Source organism: Harpia harpyja, chromosome 2 (assembly GCF_026419915.1).
Source record: "Harpia harpyja isolate bHarHar1 chromosome 2, bHarHar1 primary haplotype, whole genome shotgun sequence".
In the NCBI taxonomy this organism is placed as follows: Eukaryota; Metazoa; Chordata; class Aves; order Accipitriformes; family Accipitridae; genus Harpia; species Harpia harpyja.
In genome coordinates this window covers 37,645,069-37,671,778 of record NC_068941.1, presented here as the reverse complement: position 1 = coordinate 37,671,778, position 26,710 = coordinate 37,645,069, and the positions used below count along the sequence as shown (strand labels likewise).

The 26,710-nt window shown below is 40.4% G+C and overlaps 1 protein-coding gene across 2 annotated transcripts in view; it reads left to right on the top strand.

Annotated features, from left to right (window-relative positions):
* The first annotated feature begins 20,541 nt into the window (after positions 1 to 20,541).
* The window catches only part of GRID2 (glutamate ionotropic receptor delta type subunit 2), a 751,024-nt gene continuing 744,855 nt past the window's right edge, over positions 20,542 to 26,710 (top strand). The window contains exon 1 of one of the 2 annotated variants that reach the window (XR_008233407.1): positions 20,542 to 21,628. Coding sequence is in view for 1 of the 2 variants with exons in the window: in XM_052776367.1 (XP_052632327.1) it covers positions 21,541 to 21,628 (88 nt within the window). In the remaining variant the exon portion in view is untranslated. The remainder of the gene's footprint in view (positions 21,629 to 26,710) is intronic. The other variant, XM_052776367.1, reaches the window with a different exon arrangement.

Here is a 26,710-nt window from a genome sequence, read left to right as displayed (position 1 = left end):
CACTGTTTCCTCCTTTTACATGATTAACATTATTATGGTGTTAAGGATGTCGGGAAGGCTAGCTCCGCTTGTCTCACGGCTGTGCAGTTAACTTGGGGACAAGGATAAAGTTCCCCAGCAGTAGGCTGCTGTGCAGGTCTGGGGAGTGCTTAACAGAGGCACGAGACCCTAGCTGTTACAGAAATTGATTGTTTGACTGTGATAATCTGTGAAAAGTCTAGTGCCTATGTAGAAAAACATCATGAATGTGAAAGCTGGAAGTGCAGATGTCCTATGAACACAACTGTAATGTAAACCAGCACCAGTGGTTCATACCTGCGGTCTAAAATCCAGAAGGGCAGGACTATATTATCTATGATGTGGAATATATGCAGGAGACCAAGATGCACATCCCGAACTACATTTTTGCTATGGAGTTATTACTGGATGCTCCTTAGGATGAATAAGAGACAGGAGGGAAAACTGAACGAGAGTGGGAGTTTAAAGGGGACGCAACAGGACTTTATTCAGTTGTTTATGGGCACAAAGTTTTGGGGCTACACTTTCCTGGTGTATAATGCCAAAGGCTATGATGGTGGCTTTCATAGAATAGTTTGGGTTGGAAGGGACCTTTTAAAGGTCATCTAGTCCAACCCCCCTGCAACAAGCAGGAACATCTTTGACTAGATCGGGTTGCTCATTGCCCCCATGCTTTGTTGTTTGTCAGCTTCCAAAGGAAAAATTGGGTGTGCAAATAATCCCATGAGGTGGTAAATTTATGTTCATAAAAGTACCCAACCTAAGCATATGTTTCATAGACTCCTCAAAACTTTTATTTGTGAAACTAAGCAGCCTCCTTCATGCTTTGGGCATTGAGGGCTGCAAAGGTTATTCCTCCAATTCTTTCAGCACTGATGACTTGCAAAAAAACCCCTGAGTTACTGCTGCCAACAAGGTGTAAAAATTTTGAGGGAGGCTTCCAAATCATACAGGAATGGGATTATGGTGATAACTCAGTGCACATCCTGTGAAAGAGAGGGCAGTGGAAAGGTGAAGGCTTGTTGCTGTACAGATTCCTTTCAGGATACTATGCTGGCCTCTACTTGCATGTCCATGTACTTGTTTATGTTCCTTAAACCTAATACAGTTGCATTTCTTCCTCTCCTCTAGGTGGTTATCATCAGAGGAAAAAGGGGATATTCAGCCCCCTCCATTCAATGTTTTATATATGTGGCTGAAAAGTAAAATATTCAAATCTCTCACGAGTTACAAGGTGATGAATATCAAGTAGGATCCATCCTACTCCTTGGATGGCTATGCAGTCATCGGTTGGGTGGTACAGCTTTTGAATTTAACGGGTGCTTTTCCCGTGGTGTTATCGAATGTTACCATGAAAATGATGAGAATCCTCTGGCAGGTGCCACGTTTGGATATTTGTATTGTACAACACAACAAAAGGTGGACCACCCTAGAGATGCACTTCTCAGCAGCAGGACAAATGCCATTGCTTGAACTGCAGGGATCCTATTTTGTATAAATTCTTATGCATTTATTGAGGCATAGGTTTTTGTCTCTGGCTTTGACACCTCAGCTGAATGCCTCAAATGCAAATAATCAAATAAGATATGCCGAAAGCAGTATCTGCTTAAAAATTTTCTGGGCCACAATGTTCTTGAGATATGTACACAAAGAATAAAAGTCCCTGTGTTGATTCAGAAACACTGAGGTGTCCTTTTTCCAAGGTCTACCCTACCTGTCAGATGATGTCTCTCTTGATGTAGCTCTGTTCTTGGGGTTTTCTGTACAGCTGAGGAAAAATAAAGTAATGCCAAGAAGGGATTCGCTGCGCAGGATTACTAGCAGATCTTGTAAGATTGACACAAAATCAATCCGGAGACCCACCAAGAAACTGAAGTCATGTGCTTTCCTGAGGTTTTGAAATTCAATACTGATAAATGGTGCATGCTTTATGGTAAGACTCTCAGCTTTAGAATAAAGTGATGGGTTGATAGCCTGTTGTTTGACCACTTTTTTTTTTTTTTTTTAAACACTTTGAGGCATAGAATTCACCTGCAAGAGTTCTTTAGACGAATTTTTTAATGTCCCACTGATTTAGGAGCACAAATCCCAGGAAAATCCTTATCTCTGTTGCCAATACAGAACAATGTATATGAAAATATCAGTAGCTTGAATAAAGAGTAGAACCCAGATTTTTTTCACATGGTTTCCCACTAAGATGATATTAAGCAGAATCTGTTACTGAAATGCACAGAGCAAAAGAATCTTCAAATATCTCTTCACAAACCAGGAAAATAAATAAAAGGCTTTGGACTTGGTGACCTATCATTTTACTGTTGAAAGATATAACTGCTGGATGAACTTGCATAGTCTTCAGCTTACTGTAAATAAAATCCTACAGGCATTTTAATGTTATATTTATGCAGTGAGGTCTTGCCAGGAGATGAGAAAGATATCAGAAGTATGTCTTTTTAAATTGTCACGCCAGGTAAAATATGGGCCCTTCATATACTTGTTTTGTACAATTCTGTGTTCATTATATCTCACTTGTTTTGTTTATTCTCCCTGTTTAATATATACTTATTTGTAACATAAAATCTGTCTTGCAGCCCTGCAAGCATAGCTTAGATTTAATAGTTGAACTGACTTCTTTCCTTTTCATGTATCGTCTGTAGTCAGAGAAAGCCCGCAGGCCTGTCGCTTCCCCTAACTCTTCCTGCACATGCCAAATCCTTCTGGATTATTCCCCTGGGCTGCTGATCCAAACCCATTTAAGACTAATAGGTATGTACATGTGTAACTGAGTGAATGAGCTGAAGTCAGAGAGGGTTTCGCAGACATACCTGTGTGTCTGCAGTTCCTCTTAAGTTAATGTGTTCTATGAGAAGACGCTGATAGAAAGGAACATCTGATCCCAGGGAGCTCACGGTGCTAATGTTTTTATAGATAAGTCAGTGGAAATACCCTGCCTGTGGAATTCTCAGTGTTGTTTCCACAAAGGCATTTTCTCAAGAGCCACACATAAGATCAGACTCTGATGATATTCCTGGAAGATCTGTGACAAATAAATTGGCGAGATCTGAAACTTTCTAATTTCCAGGTAAATTGATGTTCCTGCCATAGGAAGTAAAACCAAGAATAATTATAAAAAACAAAACCAAAAAACCATTTTCTATAATTTTTATGTCCTAGTGATTACAGCAAAGCCTTACTAGATACTCTGATTGAAACATTAATAAAGTAATTTAATACAGCATCAGTGGATCTGACTGTTCATGGCTCCCATGAACATGGATCATATTGTCATCTATTTAGATAGAGCAAAGTACCAGGCTGAAATACTACTTTGTGTTACAAAGTAAATATACTAGAGACCTGAGATTCAAGGTACTAAGATACACCTGTTTATAAATGCAAGCCTTACTGCTTTAATGTGAGTTGCAGAACTGACTGCATCTGTATTGCCTTAAGCCAGTTATGCAGTTAATCATTGTGGTAGAGGCTACCCTTCAGTGGGCTGTTCCTATATACCCTGGTCTAAAGTAGCCAAACTGAAGCAAATTCTTTGGAGCACTTATTTCTTTCCATTTTTATGAATCTGGTCAGATTAGTTTCAGTGTCTGCTTCTTTCTCCCTTTTTCCCTGGAAAGTTTTATAGTTTCATAGGAACAGTGGTTTTGGTTGGGGATTTTTTGTTTGTTTCTAATGTAAGATAAATAAACAGAGGGTGCTGAAAATACCTTGGTCACGTTCTAACTTAGTTTGAATCTGTACTAGTTGATAAAGGATGTAAGTGCTATTTCCAAAACCATCAACCATGGGTAGTGATCCCTTGAAAAGTGATATATATCTTGAACTGCTGGTAATAGTCACTGTTCACACTTAAAGTCCAACAGTGTATACATATATACACACTGTGTGGGGAAGGAGAAAAACTATTCATATTTCAGAGAAAAAGTAATTTGAAGACTGACGTTTTCAGAAAGAAAAATGTGTAGAACTTGCAAGTATTTATTCCTTAACTTCTCAAATGTGCTTTGTTTGACATCTTTGTCATGTGATGGGTGGAAGTAAAAAGTAGAGAAAAGTGTAGCTAATTAGAAGAGTTCTCAGCTTTCAGGTATATATGAGAAGAGAGCGTATAGTTCAGAGTCCTACCCTGGTGTGATGGCCATCCAAAATGTGACATGCTGCACAATTAAAAGTGCTTAATTTTTCTCTGACACTAGATGACAAAAAGTTGACTGTAGATGGAGAGGTAAATTAGAGAAATTGGTGGAGTTTATGAGAAACAAACAACTGTTAGTGCCTGGCCAAAGGAGTGAGAGCTGTAAAATTTGCTGATAGTAAATTTTGACTAAGCAAATATCTCTATAGAAAATTATTAAAAAAATCACTATTGCTTTACATAATGGAGTGCAAATTACAAAGACTAGCCGAATTTACTGCATAAAAGTTGGAAAAACTTCTAAACCCATGCTTTATTTCAAACTTTATTTTTGAACTGAATAGCTGTACAAAGAGGTAAGGAAAGGCATAGGAAATCTCTGGACCTTAAATTTTTGGAAGTTCAGAGACAATCTTGTGAAAATATTGGTTGCCTCATTTCTTGTATTTTCTACTACTTGCACTATTTAGACAAAGTGGACATTTGCTTTTGGCTGCAGTTGAGAGACAGTGGTTAGAAACCAGTCTAACCAGTTTTGGTTTATGTTCTTATTTACGACGTGTGCTAAAAATGTGCTAATTTATCAGGTTTTATACTGTTGTTTCCCCCTGTTGAGTGTATAGCATCAGTGCAAGTGAAATCCAGATCCATGATGTGAGCTCACTGCTGCAGTAACAATGACACTGCATGATATACACATGAGCTCACTGAGTTGATCCTATGTTATCTGAGTTCAGAATCAGTAATTTTAACAGATCTTTCCCAAAAATCTCCAGTTAATCCCAGAATGGCCAACACGAAACACTTTTGTAATACATTTTCAAATAGGCTCTTCAAAGCCTTTATGTGATATAAAAAACAGGAGGTAGAAATTCAATTTCACACATTTAGTCCATAAATACATTTTGTCCTGGGTAATAGAAGTTGTATCTTCAGATTTGTCAAACCCAGTATTCTCATGTAATTCTCAAAGCATTTCTTAAATGTTTAAGTGTGTGTGTAGAGACAGACACAAAAACACAAGACAAAGAAAACTCATCTTTTTTTATCTAAAAGAATAGTGGGGAAAAATTAAAAAATTGACATTGCTACACAGAAGGGCCAATATGGGATATCTGAGGTCTAATCTGGGGATTAGAAAAAAGAAACTGTAACTGAGAGGAATGAGGAAGTAGTAAGAGAAGCTGGTGGAGCTGTTTGAGCTGTTGTGAATGCTGTTTGGCTTTCTGAACCATCTGTGGGACATTTAGGAAAGACTCTGCAAAGAAACATTTTGGACAAAAATTAAGATGAGCTTGGCCCAGTGTACAGAAATGAAAACTGCTCAGGGAACCTTGGGATGTCTTAGAGAAGTACTGTCTTTTAAAGCAAAACTCTGCTCTGCTTCCCTAGCAAGAGTTTCACAACTCTCAGCTCTACCAGAGAACATCATGAACCTACAATAAGTGACTTTATGTTAGCACTTTAGAGTATGTAGATCTGTCTTAAAAAAAAAAAAAAAATCAGTTATTTTCCAAACTGTAGGAATGAGGCAGTTAAGGAAGAAATGCCTTTGCTGGTGAATCTATTGAAAGTGTTGACTGACTGTAGCAACTTGAGGAGTTTCAATTAGGCATGGAATTAATATTTGGAGAAAGCACAAAGTTTAGACGTACATCTTTCTGAGACTAAGTGAATGCCAAGTGGGGAGTGAGTTTTCAAAGTATGTGTTTAAAAAATGGAAAGTAAAAATACATGATCCAATTACTAAAGAAATTTTATGCTCTCAAAGAACATCACAAATTGACAGCTTTGAGTGAAATGAATACATCAGCTGAAAGAATGTCTGAAAGTGAACAAATGATGTGGAAACAGTCTGATGTATCTAGATAAGTTGTTAAAATGTCAGCAGAGTATTACATGAGCAAAATATGGATCCTCATAATTGTCAGGGTCCCACACCTACTTATAAGTATTCTTGGTGATCAAAGTAGCATTGCTAGACATAAAAGACAGATCTAAAGAATATATAAAAATAAATCTGTTGTATCTCATTGAGAAGATTTTGTTTATGATGAGGGATGACCATTATGTAGCTATCATCATTAAATTTGCAAGGAAAAAATAAATTGATACATAACAATCTCTTTGATTGTTTTCATCAAATTAGCTTGCTCTTTTCCCAAGTCTCTCTTAAAAGTGATCTCAAAGATTTGTGGACCTATGATTCATTTATGTTCTTGATGCTCATTTGCTGTTGACCAGAGTATATTTGTGCTTGAGCCAAAATTATGAGTATAAGCACTGAAGTAAGTATAAGATGAACTCAGCAAATTTTAATCTAATGAGAGGATAAGCCTCCAGGAAAATTCCTGGGCTGAGAAAAAGAGACCAGGAGAGGAAGTCATACTTTTTCTAAATGTTGTTTGATTCATGTTATACATTTATTATTGCCATGATCATTAACTTCCATGATATGGAAGAACAGCTGAGATGAGACATTTCTTTTAGAGAAATGAAATACTTCAGGGGTATCCCATTGCCTTTCAGTATATACTATACACCTTTCCAGGATACAGAGATCAAGTTCTGGATTTTTAACTACCGTCATTCTATTGCTGATTAATGAAAATATTTGGTTGATCCTCTGAAGAGGAATAGCATAAGTCTGCAGCTTGAATAAAACCCCTAATGTTTCTAGGAATTCATGAATGTTTAAAGTAAAACTTTCAATCTTGCCTTGCATGGCAGATCACATTAAGGCATGTTTCATACAGTGAAAACAAATGAGACTTTGAAGAAAATGTGTCTGGTTGCTGAAATATGTGTGTGTGTATATATATATTATACATATATATATATTTTTGTATATATATATGTAAACTTAAAATTAAAAAAATTATTAACTTGTGAAATATTAATGCTTCCAGCTTTATCTGAGATTTTTCGTGATTATTTCAGGGGGAATGTAAGATATGCAATAAAACTAATATTTACATGCCTTATTGAAAGTAAATGGAAGCTATTGAAATGTTGAGAGGGAGGACTTTACTGCTGGTATAACAGGCTGTAGCTTTGCTCTTCTGTCTTTTTGGTAGCTGCTTTAGTTCAAAATGATGTAAGCATATATGTGACTTTTAGAAGTTTTGTTTGGGAGGTTTTGATGGAGTCTCAAAAGTATTGCGTCTTGCAGGGTTTCCCCTATAAAGGAAATGGGCTTTATTCCGTTCCTTAGCCAGACAGTATAACATTTTGTCATATAAATATTCAAGGCATCAAGCATAGAAAGAAAACAAGTATTAATGGAACTTTTAACAAGAATAGAAAGCTACCTGAGAGTAAACAGAACTACTCCAGCTAAATTCAAAGCCAGTAACAAATTGTGTTTATATATTGTACCTGAAAACAGTGCAGGTAAAGTTATCTTAACTTCAGAAGTTTTCTAAGGTTCTGTGCTAGTACTCTAAACTGGAATAGTTTTGTACTTTGGGAATAGGTTTTCTTTTTACAGAAACCTTAGATCAACTCTCAAAATTACAGTACCAGTATACGTGTAAATTTAAATTCAAAATGCATATAAATACTCATTTGGAGGTAAATAGATGCGGAGATTTGCCTATCAACTGTAGGCACTTCTTTGCCTCCTTTTTAACTCTGCTCCACAATCAAATTATGAAACATGACATACTTTAGACAGCAAATTATCTGAATGTATGTGTATATTTTTGAAGTTTCCTAATCACACAGACAAAATCCAATGAAGTAACTTACCTTGCCTTTTACATCACTGTGGTGTCTGTTCTGTACTGTTATGATAAAAAGATGGCTTACTATGCTGAGCAGGCATTATTAAAAATAGCATGGAACCTTATTTGACATGGATAGTTTTCACATACTGTATGTGTCAGTAACTCTGAGATGATGTGGACTAGAACTGCCCATTAGAAATCGTCAAGCAGGGTGTTTCCCTGAAAACTGAAGAGCTAAAGGTCTCCTGTGTGACAGTCTAAGTGGTTTCATAAATGTCACTAGTCAGATGAAATGTTTTGGAGGGGTTTCCTCCCCCCTTACCTGAGGCTAAGATGCATGTTTTGGAAATGCGGGTGTGGAGGTTCAGTTGCATAAGGATGCATATGTAAAAAATTAGTTTGATTAAAAATCAAACCACCAAAAGTTGCCTGACAGTTATTGTCTATCATTAACACTTAATCTTTATTAATAGTTTTAAACTTTTTTCATAGCACAGCATTAGCTCTGCCCATGGTACCATTCTTTAGCTTTTTCTCTCTAAAGACTCTTCAGACTGACTTCTATCAACAGTGGAAATTGTACAAACAGACAAGAGCAATGGGGAGTGTTACTTGTTCCTAAACACTGGCCCTGTTTCTCTGTCTCCCTGGCAATTTCCCTCTCAAAGTGTTCTTGTCCCTCCTCTAGATGTACTAAAAGGAGCTGAAACAAAGGGTAGTAGCTTTGATGTTAGGCTGGAGTTCAGGTCTGTATGTTATACACTGGCTTTCCTTTGAATGGTTATGACCTGCTGGGGATGCGTGAAGTTGGGGATGGGGTCTCCTAGTTGTGCTGACTTTTACTGCAAACTCTTATAAAGACCAGCTGAATATGCCTTTGATGCTTTCATCTCAGTCTTTCATTTACTCTTTTTTATTTTTTAAACAAAGATGGGTGCACATCTTTGTCTTTTGCCTTATGTCCCTCAGCACTTTTAAAACCAAAGTTGAAAACACAAAACAGGTTCAGTGCTACTGGCTCACTCTGTTATGGCAACTTTGGTGTAACACCTTAAAAAAAATATTGTGGAGCCATTTATGATATACATGGATTAGGTATGTAATACAAGCAATCTATTTCACAGATGTTTTCAAAGTTTTTAAATCTGTGTCCTTTCTGTAACTAGTCTTAAATCTTACCAAGTGCATCCTCAACAAAAAAAAGAAGGGGGGGGGAGAGGAAAAAAAAAAAATGACACCTCAGAATAACTGCTACTTCTACAGACAGGGCCATTCACTGCAAAAGTAGAAGGTCCAAATTAAATCATATGCGAGAATGGCCTAAGCAGACAGTCAATCTCCCTCAGCTAGAGCATTATTTATAGAAAGTGGGACAGCTCTGTCAGGAGAAGCTCAGGTGCATTGTTTAAATTGCTGTACCAAGGAGTACTTCTGAGCTCCTAGCACTGCATTTTCATCCTCGCTGTGTTGGGCTCTAGTCCTAGGTGTGTACGAAAGCCTCTGTCCTGTCAGTGATTTGGTTATCTAGGGAAGGCAAATGTTTCTGTTCTGGCCAGGTCCTCATGACCTGAGAGCTCTGAGCACTATTCAGCCAGACCTTATTTATAGCCTAATAATTCAGGGATTTGCCTGAAGTACAGAGATTCAGGTTCCAGCCACTGTGCTGCCATAGAGCTTAATCTGTGATGATACTGCTTCTTCTGGAGTTTTTTGTTTGGTTGGGGGTTGTTTTGGATAGCAATGTATCATGCAAAGTTTTTGTTTCAACTTGCAGGCTTTGTGTGGGTGGTTGCGGTTTTTTTTGGTTTTGTGTTGTTTTGGTTTTTTTTAAAGAAAAACTAAATTGATGGCAAAACTCCAACCACCTATTCAAATGTACACCGTTCTTGGATGAGTTCCTTTGTATTGCTTTGTATACCACAGGAAACTGACACTGGGATTCAAAATCCACATCCATCAGTTGGTTTAATATTATTTCCCCTAGGGTTTATAAAAGTCCCCTCCTGCTTCAGTGCTTATCCACAGCCCTGTGTTTTATACGTGGGTCTGGATAACAAAAGGTCATCCAGAAGGAAGAGGATGTGTTGGGGGGGGTGTTTCCCTCCTCAGTCAAAAATGCTGGAAAAATATCATAGTGCCATATATGAAACTAGTTTTGCTTCCTCTGGATTCTTTTATGTTAAGTCCCTAAAGACTTCTTTTTCTTTCTTTCCTTAAAGGTAGCTTTCTAGCAAATAGGGGAGGTAATTCCCTAATTTCTGCTCCTCTGAGTAGAGCCAAAAATTCAGTTCTCACTTCATTCTACTAAAAGTCTGATTTTTATACTGAAATAATTCTCATTTTATACCTAGCTTGATAGAAGACAGAGCTAATTAGTCTAAAGTGCTTAATTCATTACTTGATTTTTTTAAATTCAGTTTTGCGTGCTGGACTTCACCTGTGTAACCCTTTTAATGACTATATTTAAGTTCAAGTCCAAGTTTGATAGCCTCCTGCAAAATCGCTTTCTCTTACAAATGAGCAGCTGCTTGCGTTCTATTTGTAGTGAGATTGAAATCAGACTTCTACTTTGTAGTGTGCTTGGTAGTTTTGCCCAAAGTTGGGGGTAGAAGAATCTCTCTGACAATGTGTTTATTAAAGTTGCTTATGCTCTGTCATCTACTAAACTACATATATATTTTTTCTTTTTCCATTTAACTTTGACAGCCAAAAAGGAGACATGGCCGTTCCTATGGGTTATTGATTCTTTTATGCTTAATTTTGTTAACAACATTGGTAAAAAAATGCTATGGAGAACTGATAGACGTATTGTATGCCATTAAAAGCCAGTCCTTCAAACTTGTATTTGTGTGTTCAACTTTCTCTATATGGGAAAAGCCTCTGATTTCACCAAAACTCTCCAAAGCAGAGAGTTGAGCAGATGTGTTTAGCCTTGATCTAGTTGAGACTTTAACTGATTTGAAAGAGAGTCAAGTAACCAAGCCTTTGATGCTAACAGAAGCTTCTAGGTACGTTCAGAGTTTTAACCCCCTGAGGTGATTTCCTGCTTTCTATTTTGTGCCAAGATTCACCTGTCAAAGACGCTTTAAACATCATTTAATGCAATTATTGTTTCCCCCTCACTGTTCCCTGTGTCAGTATGAAATTCATGTTGCGAAAGTGGCAGTTTAAAATCTGGAACTGCAGCTCGTTAATTAACTTGGACAAGTCAAGGGCCGCAGTCTGATGTGCATACCACAATCAGCTGTCCTTTGCTCCTTAAGCAATTCCACTATGCTTCCCTGCAATTACTTGAGGAGCAATGTATAGTAAAGGACCAAAACTCTATGTATTTGCATAAATGTGTCACCATGTCTGTATACATGAAAAAGAGTAAAAGTGGGAAATAAAAACACAGTATTTACAGCAGCCCTTCAGTGAAGCAGAACTTACTGAACCTGAATAACTTTTTGATACCCAAGAGAAGTATGCAATCAGGCCACAGATATTCAGGCTAAATGGTTTACAGCTTTTCAAACACTTAGCTCATGTGTCAGTAGAAGTCCATTCAGATATGTAAGGAGGGTCATAAAACATGTAATTGCTTATCTACAAGAATAATTTATACACATTTGCAGTGTTACACTACTTGGAGAATTGTCTAATAAAGTAATTAGAAGGTGGAGGGTTTTTTTAAGGTGAAAAGTGGTTTTTTTTTTAAAGTGCTTAGCTTTTTCTTTCAGACCTTGATAAGCATTCGAATTATATTGTTCTGGTGTAACATATGCAAGCATTCTGTTTATTGAACACCTCTCCCTTTTTCCATAGCCAAATGACCAATAGAAGTGTTGAATGCTATTGAGCCATTCACTACACTTTGACAACATTACTGTCAATATCTTCTTTTCTGAAGATTAAAATAAGGCTTTATGGAGTAACTTTTTGGGGGGAGGGTGGTTTTCGGGGGTGTAGAAAGTACTCAGTGCAAGTAACACTTAAAAGAGCTTAACTGTTGTTACTACTTGCCTTTTTGGAATAGACCACAAACTTGAAAGGCAAAGGACAACAGAATGGGGCACTTTGTCATCGTCCCCAGTGGTGAAATTGTTTGCAGCGTTTCACCCAACAGGTAAGTGCTCAAAACTATCTTATACTTCACTGGTCATCTAAATGTATACTGACCATCTGCTTATTTTTTGTGACTTAAGCTGATGAAAAAGAGACAGACCAGAAAAGTAAACATTAAAGAGGAAAAGTCAAAAGATGTTAAGGAACATGGAGAACAGTAACAGTTGGAAAGCTTGTAGTATAAATAGATAGTGTAGAATTTTCATGTGTGTGTGATGGGGATGATGCAGGAACATTCAATATCTGGAGTAATCCAAAACACATTTTACAGTCCTGCTAATAGGAATTGTTTTAATTTATCAGCATGACTTCACTAATGTGAAGAAAATGTTTAACCTAGTCAAAATAGAAATTGGAGCTTTTTTATTTTCAAAATTCACTTGTTAGTAATTCTAAGCAAATGAAGTAGGCATCAACGAAAAGTCGGTCATAATAGGGAGATAATTTTACTTTGTGTTTCCCTTTTTCCATCTACTGTAGGGTTTTATTAGAATTGTATGTTTTCAAGAGGCTCTTTAAAATGAAGTCTTTCCGACTGGCTTTCATTGAAACAGTAGCACTTCAGAGTTGTGTGGCCTTTCCAGTCCTGTTGGGATGGTTATGTAGGGTAAATATTATGTGAAAACTACTTGCAGAAGCCAGGTGCAACTGAGAAAAATAGGTTGTTTATTTTAATTTTAGGTACTGTACAGACAAAGTTGAATTGTCTTAAAAATCACCACAAATAATTTATCATGTTAGTTAGGTACTTTCTTCCTTGCCATGTCATTGGATCTAATGGTTCTTTCTTAATGTATGACACAAATACTGTGGAATAAGGTAAATGTCAACTATAATGATGCTGTTTGTTATGATGAAAACACAGAGAGAAGGAAATTATGTTTAATGCATCAAAGCAAGAAATTTAAAATAGGTTATTTCAGCTACCTTGATTTAGTATTTCTTTTGGGGAGAAAGGAATGAAAGGAAGGTGAGGAATTCTTATGGAAAATAACAGTGTGAAAACGTGTGTCATAAAGAATGGTTAAAGACTCTTAGGTATCGAAATGCATTTCTTGTTTCCCTTCCTGACTCTTGTTGTTCTTGTGTAATCAGAGTGTACTGTACTTGTGGTGAGAACTATTTTGTTATGCATTTTGTGCTGTATCTGCCGCAATGAAATCTTAGTCTTGTTAGAAGTCCCAATATAACACTAATGATTACTAGTAAATAAAGATGTAATACAAAAATATGTAGAGCTTTGCAGGTGCCAGCTTAACTACAGTGTTAAATAACTAGCAATGCCTGTACTATTTGTCTTTCACAAATAATTGAGTCATATTTTTGTTAAACCACCAAATTTAACAGTCTTCCTGCTAACTTTTCCAAATAGGTAAAAGAATCTAATGTGCTGGGTTTTCCCCTGCTTGAACCATGGGCTCAGAAAGCAATAACAATTCTGTTTTCGAATACTAAGCTTTTCCAACTATCTCTTCCACCACCGCAGTAGTAAAGACTGAGCTGATTCTGGTCTTGCATGATATGAAGCAACCAGACAGCATGTGGCATTTCTGGTTCAGTGATGACTTCTGACTGGTCTTTCTTTTACTGTCACAGTTGAAACTCCCTCCTCTCTTCTCAGCAGCAGTGAAGATGTAGAATGAGATCAGTTAAAATGGTTTGCTCTTGGTTGGCTCTCTCACTCCATATACTATCCAGAATAGTCTGAGTCCTTCAGCTGCGTGACACTAAAAGGCTACATGAAGAGCTACTCGGATCTGAACTGTGACTTCACTGTGTTCTGCCACCGCTCTGCTGTCTTTCTTTGATCAAAGCTTTTTTACAGATTCCTCTCCACTATAATGCGTCATGTTCTCAAAGCTAGTTTTCCAGCCTCCCTGACTTCTCCTCTGTGCGCACCTTCTCCAGTGACTGGTGTATTTGGCTTGGCAGCTTCTCCACAGAACACGATCAGCCCTTGTTCTAGTTTTATTATAGCCTGAACCTCTGGCCAGAATGAGCCAAAAGTCATTAACGGGTATCAGGAGAGGAGCTAGGAGTGAGATGGACAGATATCAGACAGAAAACACACACATGTCCTTCACCAATTGCTAGGAGTACTGCCTCTGCATTTGCTGTTGATACCCTACCCAAGCTCTTAGACCTGACCAAGCACTTGCTAAAGTGACTCTTCTCCTGCTGCCAGTAGAAGATCTGTAGGTAGAAACCGTAGCTGTGGCTGCCGATGTCAGCACATTCCCTGCTTCTCTTCCTTCCCCTATTGGCTTTCTCCACCATTTGTGGCTTGCTTTTCACCTGGCATAATTGTGAGGTGGCCTTGGCAGAAAGTGCCTTGCTTCTCTTCCAACTTCTATAGCTCTTGAAGGGAAAGGAAAGAAAAGAAGAGGTAAAAGGAAAATAGCAGCAAGGGCCATGACTGTGATGTGGTGAATAATGGGGGGAGGAGGAATATGAGAAAGACACAAAGCACCAGCAAGACAGCAGAGTGAAACTGTATATATACAGTGTTGAGGTACGGTAAGGCATCTTCAGGAGGAACCAGAGAAGTCCTGGAGGAGAAATCAACTCTGCAAAGTGGTGAATAAGAGGGAGTTTGAGTGAGATTCTCAGGGTTGAAGGAGGGTGACTAGCTGGGTGCTTACAGAGAAGGATTTGGCATTGGAAGAATTTGGCTTGATACTTAGTACTCCCTGGGCAGATGAAGCAAGAGAAGGGAGAATTTATTCTCTGGTTTCCTTTTAACCTAGATAAAATTGAAAAGATGTTTCACATATAGATATCTCAGAGCACGGCATTCTATCCTGTGCCAATGAGATGAATGACTTGACACCATTTTTCCTTCTGTTATGTTTTCTCAAGTTTGTTTTTTTTCTGTTCAGATCATGCCTAAGAAGTCTTACTGTTATTAGGCACCGTGTCCTCCCTCCAGTAGCATAGCAGCTTCTAAGAGAGGTACATAACAGGATGGCTCAGGCAAAACAGGAGATCTACAATATGAGTTTAAAGGGAGGCAAAATAAACCTACCTCAGCAGCAGTCCCTGCTAATTCACTCTGATAACGCTGGTTGCTCTAAGGGTTGACTTTACTTCATAACCACTTTCTGAGTTTCGTGTAGCGAGGCTAAAGGATAAGACACAAGCTCTCAACGAAATTCAATAATAATGTAGTTTTAAAAAAGGAAAAAGCTTTGAAATCCTTGTGATGTACTGCTTTTTTTTTTTTTTTTTTATTTCTTCTGCCCAGCAGAATAACTCTTGATTCTGGTTTGGGTTTTGTTCCTTTGTGATAAGATATTCAAGGCCACAACATGCACTGTCTGTTGAAATGCAGTAAATATTTAATGTTGTGTTTATTTGTATAATGGCCAAATGAAATTACTTTCTATCTTTTTGTCTGTCTGCAGGTGCATACACACACACACACACACACACACACTCTGTAGCAGATACACACACATTCATGTGTTTAAGCTATGGAGAAACAGAATGAAGGAAATTGGAAAAGGATATAATACTTTGCATTTGAAAAAATGACCTAATTTAGTCCTCAAACTACTCCATTAAGTAAAGGCAAGATTATCTCCATTATTCAGAAGTGGTGACAGAGGCCCAAGAGTGCATGTTTCACTCAAAGTGTGACAGGACAGATGGAGCCAATGTCTGGGCCACTACTTAGAATGCAAACGGTCTTATTAACCTGGACCTCTTTCATAATACAGAGAAAAACCTTAAAGTTGGCAGTAGGCTAAAGCTTTCATTTGAAGGTTATTTGGTGGTCACTGAAGCAAGTCTATTTCCTAATGGACAGATGTCATCTTGACTGAAGTCCTCCCAGATGACTTCTTGTTTGAAGTTATGCCAGGTAAAGCAAAGACTGAGTAGACGTGTCAACTGAAGTAACCTCTCAGAGCTAGCAGCTTTCCCTGAGAGTCTGGGTGCCAGCTCAGTGGCAGAGGAACATTTGCTTGTGGCATGTGGTCTCTTGATAGGTCTGTTGGTCAGTTGCTTTATATCAGCACTTTAAGAACGCATTCACTTAAAAAAAAAAAAAAAAAAAAAGGCAATGCAAGGTAAGGGATATTTGTCAGTTTGTGTTTTTAAAATGGGGGAAACTCACTGTTACTTAGATTGAAATAGCATTGTCAAGTGGAACATGTTGCCCTACGTAAATTAGAGGGTGGAGGCCCATGGTTGGTTGTCTTACTATCATGAAATATTTATCTGGCTAGCCTTGAGTACACCAAATTTTAAAGTTGGGCAGATCTTCTTACAGCCTACATCATAATAATTGTAAGTAACAAGAATTAAATTAATGATAACTTTTTTGCCTCATCACATGTAAATTAGGATATGATCTGGGAATGGCATCCTTATGGGGAGATCCTGTGCCCACTGAAATGGTGCTCTGCAGGGAGCTTCCCATGCTGATCCGGTTGCCAAATCTGGTTGTTATCTTTCGAGAGTTGCATTCTGAGGGTGTTACAGGGTCCTGTGTTTCATCTATAATGTTACTATTTGGTGACAAATCAGAACTTCCAAATATCATTTGAAGAGAGAAAAAGAGCGCATGCTTCCTTATAGCCATCAAAGAAATATGGAGATTCACAGAGTTACTGTTAATTTTCCCGTCAGGAGCATTGATTTAAAAAATGACCCACAAAGACTCAAAGAAGAAGCTGCAGTGAAAATGAAAACAAATGATATTAAAAGTCCAGAAATAGAAACCAATCTTAGCAATAGTAGGTGGGCCTTCCTGGCCATTGTCCCATGTGCAGATGGCATCAATAACAATTTGGGTATGACTGTTACATATTTGTGATTGATGGTTCTCTCCTGTAACAGATGATCAGTTCTTTTTAATCCCACCTCTTAATGCAATAATATTGAACTATCTTACAAAAGAGAGGGGAGTAAATTAGAACCAAGTAAAAGAAATGTTATTTTTTACAGCCAGTTGGCACTGCTGGAATTCACTGTTACAGAAGGTCACAGAGTTTAATGCTCCTGTTTTGGTTTGTTTTTTTTTTCTATTTATGTTATTTTAGGATAACTCTGTGACCGTTCACAAGATTTATAACTATGCAAGCTAAGATGAAAAGGTTAATTTAATATCAAAATTTAAGGTAGAAGGTGATGGCTTAGTAGGGTCAGGAAGGAATTTCTCCTATCTCCCTCTCCCACTGTGCACAGCACAGAACAGTGGGATGGGTGCATACTGGTGGTTGGTTGGTTTGTTTGTTTGGTTTTTTTTCCTTCTGAAGTAATAACTTATGGGCCTTCATGGAAAAGGTGCTGGAGCAAATGGACTGGTGGACTAACCTAGGGTGTAACCTGATTTCATCTTATCTAAACTTTTTGTAAGTTTAAGCAATACCTTTGAATATAAAATATCGAATTCTAATGTGCAAAAGGCATGTTTAATGCTCATGTGTGGGGAATGGTAAATACTTGCTATGCAATTTAGGACTGTCATTGTAAGGCTTAGCTATGCTGTTTATCTCCCAACACTTAAGGCTGTAAGTGGGACGGTTTTATCACTATGTTATTTTTTTCAAATACCTGAAGGATCTCCTGGGACTTAGAATTAAACAAATCAAAAGTTGACCTCTGTATGGTCAGATCTGTTGGCCAACCAAATGGGAAAAGGGGCGTAGCCTTGTCAAAATTAAGGCTTTAGATGAGTAAAAGGCATGTGAGACTTATGTATCTAGCTATCTTTCCTCTGTAGAGAGAAGCTCAGGTCCCAAGCTGACTTAGTTAAGGTAGCAGAGTGTTATGTGTGGGTGTGAGGAAATAAACATTAGATGGACAATTTTTTTTTTTCCCCTTGCTGCATCTGTTTTACAAGAACATCCTTTCTTTGCTGCTCCTCTAGGGGTTGCATTAATGTGCAACACTGTAATAGCTTATCAGTGGAAACATAAGGTACATCAACCATTAACCACATTTTAGTTAGACTACTAGAAAGAAGACAACTACTCCCCGTTGTTAGAAACATTAGCTGGTCGATGGTGGTGCTTCTCCCATGGATGCTAATGGTGGAGCTGAGGTGATGTTGATGTAACTGAGGATGTTTTGGGAGGGAAACTGTAGTGAAGGATGAGCAATGTGGCTGAAACCTGCTGGACTTAAGTTTCCAAAGTGCCTGAGGCAGCAATCACTGAAGTCCTGAGAATGGTGCTCATGGCTTATTAGAGGCCTGTATTTGACGAGGTCTGACCAGTCGTCTTTTCTTTTCTTTTCTTTTCTTTTTTTTTTTTGAATAATATTTTCACAGTATCAGTAACTCCTGTTCTGGAATTCTCTTTTTTCTCCCCCCCCTAATTTTCTGCAAATGCTTAGCATATATTGAATAGAAGATACTGTTTTCCTTTTTCAATGTTTTTCTCTGATACCTTGAACTAACCACATAGCATAAGATTTTTTCAGTCTATTTAAATGGATGACACCAGTTTTTGTTTTTAATGAATAAGAATTGAAGAGAATTAAAGTGAGGAAATGCAAATGGTTTTGTCTCTGTGTCAGATGCATATTAAGTCAATGACGTGCTCATTATTTAAAGTAAGTTTATTTTAATTTACTTTTTACTTCAGTTTCATTCCTTTCAAATTTTCAGGTAGTGTTCTTTACCACTGGAATTATTATTCAGGACTATACTTCAAAAGCATTTTTTATTAGGTAGAGGGTATTTGTGAGCTACAAACTCTTGGCTGTGCCTCCTGTCCCGTTAAGTATATCTACAGACTTAAGTGAAAATTTCCACTTAATGTGGCCAATTCAGGGTACTGGATGCTTTAAAGAGTTAGTAAGGATAGCTGGTTTCTAGATAAGGCCCCCAAATTCTTAGTATTATCTAAACTGAGGATTAAAAAGTTATAAGTTTCCAGAGGTTTCCATCACACTTCCTATTCTGCCTACTGTGCGTTGTACATTATTAAAGAGTACTGCTCTGACATGCCCCCCAAAGAAGCGAATTAACATTTCTTGTGAACTCTGTTCTTTTTTGGAGAAGTAATAATGACTCAAGCAGCTCCAAAAGTTTCTCAGATGAATCAGGATTTATTACTTGTAAAATTAATGCCCATTACACTCACTGTGCATAAACTGTCATTTATAGAAAAAAAGCCTTTTTTACTGTTTGCTGTTATTGATAACAGATCTGTGATTTGCACAGAGGATATGGACAAATGCAGCACGTGAGTGACATAATTTGTGAGACTCTTGCTTCGCACTGCTCATTTGTTCTCTTTATGTACCTTTTCTTTTATCTCTTAAAGTCCATTTTAGTTGTGATTTGTTACAGCTTTTAGAAGAGAGAAAGCCCATTCTAGCCAGTGAAAAGAAGAGCTGTACTTTGTGCTTTGGATCTGGCTTGAAGCCTTTTGAGTGTTACCATTTTTAGGGAAGTACTCACCTGCCAATGTGGACCTAAGCAAAGTAGAAATTGCTGCCGGTGGGTTTTTTTTACAGATTCAATTATCTTGCTCCTTAACAGTGATTTAGTTTGTCTTTTCTTAAAAATCTTATTTCTTCCTCTTGAACTAAATCCTTAAATTTTGTAGGTATACAAGCGTGCTTGCTAACTAGTCCCATGGCTGAAAGAAGACATATGCAAGTCAGATGTGATGAACTTAGATTAAGTGCTATAACTAAGGAGATGCCTTCAAAAAAGGTTCTTTCTGAAGAAAAGGGGTTGATCAATCTCTACGTAGACTTCTAAAAGGACTACCAGTCCTTATCAATGGCTTGTGTGAGTTTAGGATATAATCACTATGTTGGAGCAATTATTTGACTTATGCATCCTGTCTCTAGTGTGACTAGAAAAATCAAAGTCAGAAGAAAGTGTAATAAGACATAAAGTGGGGATTTAGGCTAGTTTATAGGAACATACTTAACCTCTCTGTGCAACTCTCTGTCTGTTTAATGGGGATAATGTATTTAACTACAGCACGAGAAGTTTGAGGATTAGTTGGTTAATGAATTCATAGTACCCTGAGCATGAAAAGTGGGCTCTAAATGTTTTCCCATAGAAATTTCTCCACTACCTAAAGAGAGAAGAAAGCCAATTCATTGCTTTAAAGAATTGTGAGAATTCCATCAAGAACACAGATAATTAAAGTCATATTAATAGATTTTTAGGTCTTCATTTTCCCCTTGAGGCCAGGTGTCCCTGATTTTTTCTTTCTTTTTTTTTTTTCCCCTCCTTTTCCCCTTCAAGCAATGTCCCTGACTCAGTTGCCAAAGACCGAGAAGCAAAAGTGCCCATCTAGCTTTGAACTTGATACCTGCAGCAGAGTTACAAGGTTAAATAAATGGGGTGGTTTTGTTGTGTGGGGTTTTTTTTTTTTTTAGGTTTTTTTTTTTAAGCTAAGCATAACACTTCAAAAAGATCTTCTCTCCCCCCCCCCCCCCCGCCCCTTTCCCTCCCCCTAATGTATTTTTAGGCTGTATGCACCCCTGCCTATGTCTGTGCCTTAGTCCCAGTTGAAGATTTCAAGGGAGATGAGCTCTATTTTGTTTCTCCCTCGTATTGCAGATAGGGGGAGGAGGTGGTTATTAGAGAGAAGCGCTCTCACTCGCTCGCTCTCTCCGTTTCTCCCTCTCTGGCTGATAGCACTTATCTCTCGCTCTCTCTCCTTCTCCTAGGTGATCCATTTCTAGGCAACGTGCTGGCTGGTACTGGAGCTGCCAGCTCTCTCTGCATCCCACCAGCAAAGCAAGCTCCAAAAGCAACCTGCAGACCATCATCTGCTTTCCTCTGCCTTGCTCCGGGCACTCCTCTCGCTCCTGCCCTGTCCAACCACTACCTTGCGCGACAGAGACAGCACGCTGGGCTTGATTTGCAGATTTCTTTCTATTTTTTTCTCCAGTTGTGGGAAGCAATTTTTTTTAAGCGAAGGGTGGGGGGGGAAATCTCTGCATTACTATCTGCATTATCTTGAAGTTCACTTTGTTTTTTGACCTCCGGGGGGGCTTTTCCTGCAGGAATCTGGCTGCTGAAAGCGGGATCGCCTGCTCTCCCGCTTGCCCGCTCCTCCTCCCTCGCTGAAGGCGAGCTGTTTGCTGCGGGCTCCTGGGGCTTCTCTGGCCAAGAGGGTTCGTGTGTGAGCTTGGGTGTGCGTGTCTGCGTGTGTGTGTGTGCGAGAGCGTGTGCGTGGCGTGGGTTGGAAGTTGCTGTGCAGCAGCCGGGACCGAGCGGATCCCTGGACCCGGCGGAAGGATGGGGATCGTCTGACCAGCAGAGGCGTCTGCTGCCCGCGGCGGCGCCCGGGCTGGATGGATTTGCTGCCGGCGCTCCCAGCAACTCTGGTGCTGCCCAGGAGCCCCCCGAAGTGACGCGGGGTTTCGCCGAGGAGAGAGGCGCTCGGAGCCCCGGGCTCGCTCCCTGCTGCCCAGCCGCGGCTGTGCGCCAGCCACCGGGATTTACGCGCTCCGCCGGCGGCACCTCAAACTCTTGGGTTTCCTGCGCCGCGCTCTCCTCCGCGGTGGCACCGTTTGGCGAAGAGATCTGTTGTTACAAAGCCTGGACCTCCGGAGGAGATGGAAGTTTTCTCCCTCATCCTGGTCGTGTCCGTCTGTTGGACTCGAACCTGGAAAGCGGCGATTGCAGATTCAATCATTCATATCGGTAAGGGGGTGCTGCGTCTGCTGGTGCTGCTGGACACTTTTCCAGCTCTCCTTTGCAACCTTCTCTCTTCTGGCAGGCTTCCCCCCTTCCCCCCCGCAGCCCTGCTCCCTTTTTATCCCTTGCTCGCTTGCTTTTGTTTGTTTGTTTGCTTGTTTGTTCCCCTCTTATAATTGCTTTCTACCGGGATCTTAGGCGTCCTCTTTTTCCCCTACCGCTCTGTGTAAAGGTTTCTTGTCGGCGGGGTATGTGCGTGCTTTAGACCTTGAGGTTTTGCGCGGCTGAGGACCTGGGGGGGGCCAGGGCTCGGGCACTTCCCCGGTCCCTCCCCGCAGCTCCAGCCTGCCTTCCTCCTGCCCCGGCTCGCCTTCGGGCGCGGGAGACCCCGAGCCACCCCGTATTTCCCACACCACCGTGACAACCACGCTAAAGCCCCCCCCTTTTCCTTCCTTCACCCCCCCCCATCCCGCCTTCCTCTCCCGCGGCGGAACAGGTGGTTTGGCAACGTGAGCGCTTCCCCTCCCGCGGGCGGGCGGCCGCAGGGGCGGGGGGCTCTGGTGTGTCCCCCCAGTCCCCCCTTCCCGGGCCTCCACCCTGCCGGCCGGGTGGCCGCCTCCCGGGGCCGCGGCGCCCGGGAAGAGTAGCGGCCTCCCCCGCCGCCGGCGGGGGGGGGGGGGGGGGCGCAGCTGGCAGCGGCGGCGGGCCCCCCCTCCCGGCCGCGGCGGGCGGCGGCGGCGGGGCAGCTCGGGTGATGCCCGTGCACGGCGCTGCCCGCCCTCGCAGCCGGGGAGGGGGCGCCGGGCTTCCTCTCGCCGTCCGTCCCTGTTTCCCCCCCCCCCCCCCCCTTCTCTCTCCCCGTTATCCGGAGCCATCCCCGGCCCGGCAGCCCTCCTTCTCGGTGGGCGCATCCCTGGGAAGAGCCCAGCCCCGCTGCTGAGCGGCGTTTTGTTCCCGCGACTGGCGAGAGCGGGTCGCCCCCCTGCGCCGGCCGGGGATGCGCGGGGAGAGGGGGGGGGCGGAGAGGAGAGGAGGGCGCTTCCCCCGCGGCCGCTCGCCCATCTGCAGGCACCGCACGCAGGCGGAGCGGGAGCCTGGAAACGCGGGGGCGGGCGGGCGGCCGGTGCCGCGCTGCTCCGGGGAAGGGGCATTTGGGGGCAGGGTCCCGCCGGAGCTTCGGGGAGGTCCCCGGCGCGGTGCCGGCCCCGGCCGTGGGGCAGCGGCCGCTCTCTGCCCGGTTGGCTTTATAAATATGTCTGCCAGTGCTTGTCGTGGGTGAAGTCTGTGGTGGGTTGCTGTGAAAGGGGAAGCGGGAAGAGCTTTACTGCAGGACACCGGTGTTTGGGCAGCGATGCCCCAGTCCTTCGTGTAGCCCTCCCCACCCCCGAGCCCACGGGCTCCCTTAGGAACCGCAAGTTTATAGGGGTCAGTCCTTACAGCTGTGTGCGCCTGGAGCATCAAACATCGCCCAGGGGAGGCAGCGCTTTATGCCCTCCTTTTAAAGAGAGAATGACTTTTCTTTCCTTTTTTTTTTTTTTTCTTAATTCTTCCCAGTTGTAGACTGTTAAAGCGGCACAAGGAGACAGTTACGTCTTACGATTTCTTTCTTAGGAGCTTGTAACAAACTGATCAAATCCTAGGATTTGGGGGGAAATTTTGACTGTGTAGCAGCTGAGGAGTTTCTTTGCAATCCCCTGTCTCACATCCTCCTGGCTAAGGGAGCGTTGCTGGGCAAGCTGTATGCCTTTGCACTAGCGTCAAGGGAGATGATAGCCTTTCTCTCTTCGTGTTAAAGACAATTTTGTTTCACTTGTTTATATGTGATGGATGCAACACATTTTAACCAGTAATGTTCTTTATAATGCTGTTAGTGATTAGATGCATCAACACAGTAAATCCTTATTGGAAGCCAAAAAAAAAAAAAAAAAACCCACCCAAACCAAACCAAAACCAAAGTAGTTGCTTCTCACACAATTGATTTGTCTTGAGAGACAATTAGTACAGTTGATAAGGGGATTACCTCTTTTTATAGACTGTTTTATGTTGCCATGAAAATGGCAAACTGATAGTTGTTAGAGCTTTAAATCTGCTAAAATGAATACACTGAAAATGAATGACCTCGAATTAGAACTGTTTTAACACTAAATGGGTAGACAGCTAAATATTCCAACTTGTACAGCTTGCAGATGAAAATTTGGCCCCTAGTAACACCACTGTATTTTGTGACCTGGATGTTCTGACCCCCATCGTTTTCTCCACTTGTACTGAGCAGACTTACGTATAAAATATTTAGACATAAATAATAAACTGTAGTTATTTATGAGTTTAAAAAAAGCAGTAGCAGGGTATTCTGTGAACAAATTAGCTACAGAAGAATTCATAAAGCCAAAGAAAAAAACCAAAATGCTCAGTTCAAGGGAAAAGAAATACTACCAGAGGTAGTACTGACACCTTAGGCAACAGACAAAATAAATGCATTATCTTTTTCTCATTCTGCAGCGTTAAGATATTCAAGTGGAAAATATTTTCCCATGTTTGGGAGGGGCAGATAGTCATAAGAAATAACGCTTTACCTGTGTGTACCCTTTTTCTGATAGCATATACTTTTTCAGTATAATGCACTAACTGTCTTGCTTGTTACGTATTATTTGATGTGTTTCCTTTAAAGGGATGTTTTCTGTCTCAAAGTATGTTACCAGCTATCTCTTAGACAATGAAAAAAAATTTAGTGAGTAGAGATTAATGACTTGGTGATGGCAGTGGGAGGGGTACAGTGACTGGTATCTATCTATGATACGCTTTTTCATATTTCTGTCTTCTGAATGGTTACAGCTGTGGCTTTTGATCATTAGAGCAGGTCTGCATGTATGTAAATGTACAGATTTAAAAATACACGCTTTCCTATGTCATAGTTTAAACATTGGTAGGGCTGCTTATAGTCTGTACATTTCTGCTGCCCTGCTATTATAAATAGGAACTGGCAGTTCAGAAAGACTACATTAAGCACTCTTGTGAAAATGTTGAAATGAATCGACTCCACTGTAATTTTCCTTACCCCTATATAAAAAAGAAAGGGGTAGGGTTACCATGTCAAAACTGTGCAATTCTGTATTATGCTGCTTCTCTCAGTCCATGCATTGATTGAGTAATTTCATCAGCCCCACATTACTTGATTGCTTAGAAGTTTCCTAATGATCTGTATGCTGTAGGAAGAATCTGGAAGTCGTGAGTGGAATGGCAATGATTTTGTGTTTTATGAGGCTATTCAAAAAGTCGCTCTGATTTATGTAGCTCGAAAGCTCCAAAGTCTTTGAGATTAGCCACGCTGCCTGATAGTTTCTTCATACATCAGTCGTCCCACGCTCCTCTCTCCCTAAACAGGAGTTTAGAATAGTGCTTTAATTAAACAGGGATTAGGTGGCATTCCTTGTCAACTGCACAATTTGTGTATGCTTTTTATCTTCTACAGCTGATGGTCTCATGCTTTTATATTCGTACTTCGTGCTCCTTTTTTTTCACTTGACATGTACGTAGTAATACATCTGTAAGTGCGTATAGATTTCCTACTGTGCCTACAGAAACATATATGCAAATATGTGTGTATTAGGTGCAGCAAAATCACCTAGGGCAGTGGTCACGTAGTATGGTACAAGAGTTTTTGCTGAAAAAAATACATTAAAGTATTTTTAAAGGCCAGTTCATTGCAGCAGCGTGCAGCAATAGTTCAGGTACCCTGATGACTTCAAGTTGTTTTTTTTCTTTATCAGTGGCTTTGGTCATACACAGTCAGTTGCGTACTGCCCTTAGCTTTTTACATTTTCAATGGCAAGTTCAGAAATACATATAATATCTAGTTATATATATTATAAGTGCTTTCACATATATTTATACATATGCTTTTAATATATATTTTTATATATGGTATATTTTTTTCTAAGAGAAAATCAGGTCTGCTCTTCCCTTCCTCCTCTTAGCTTTTAGACTCTGCAGGCCCAGACTGCTGCATTCCTTGTGTTAGACAAGTTCCCAGCATTGCTGGGTCCTGAGTTTTGGTTCATACTTTTAAGCTCTTCTGTACCATTGATGATAATATCAGGGCAATTCCAACATGGGGTCTATTGCTTACTTCTTCTGTTGATATTCATAGTGCCCTTTAAACGTAAAATTTTTTTGTAAGGGAAAAGGAGTCTTCTAGCTTGGTGGTATGCATGTCCATGTTTCTTCTTCTAAGCTGGCGTACCTACAATGCAGCTTGGCTTGTATTGTGTTGTGCGTTGGTAATAGGAATTAAATTTGCTGTGCTATTGGTAAAGCCTCATTAGAAAGTATGTAGTTCGTTACAGTATTCTCACATACATTTCGTAAAGCTCAGGATAAGCAAGCAAAACAAATTTATTAAAAACAAATAAATTTCTGTGTGCCTGTAGTGTCTACCGATGAGCGTTCAGGTCTCTGTTTTCCCTGCTGTAGAACTGTGCCAAGGTTATTTGCTTTTTAAACATACATGTGCATGAAGATCTGGAATACAGCATGCTGTGGCTTAGCAGCCAGCAGGTTTTATTAGTAACTATATTCTACTTAAATGCACAGTATGCGTAACATACTCTGTGTTTCTACGTGCACTATTTCTTAAACTTTCTCCTAGATGCTTAGATCTGCGATAGTATTTCAGTCCCTGTAATGTGTGTTAGTGCTAGTTACTCTGCAGCTAAAGAGGGATAATTTTACACGCCATAGATTACGGCTTGGTATCTTCCAAAGGCATGTTTGCCATTAGGTGTCACTGCTTTCTGGAGTGTTTCTTAGTGATCACCAGGGCCTGATCCAGAGTCTGTCATAATCCAGGTGAGTTGCTTAGTTGACTTCAGAAGATTTTTAAATTGAGCCTGTGGATTGTTGACTACAGTAGGTGGCTCCTTTTCATGTTCTTAAATAATTCTTAGCATTACTTCAAGTTCTTTGTCCTTGATAAAGACAGAGAAAAAAACCCCAACCATCCGTTTTCAAGTGGTGTCCTAACAAATGCCTGACACGGCAATCGCTGCTGCTGCTGCTGTGTGCTTTCAGATGACTACTTATGGATACACG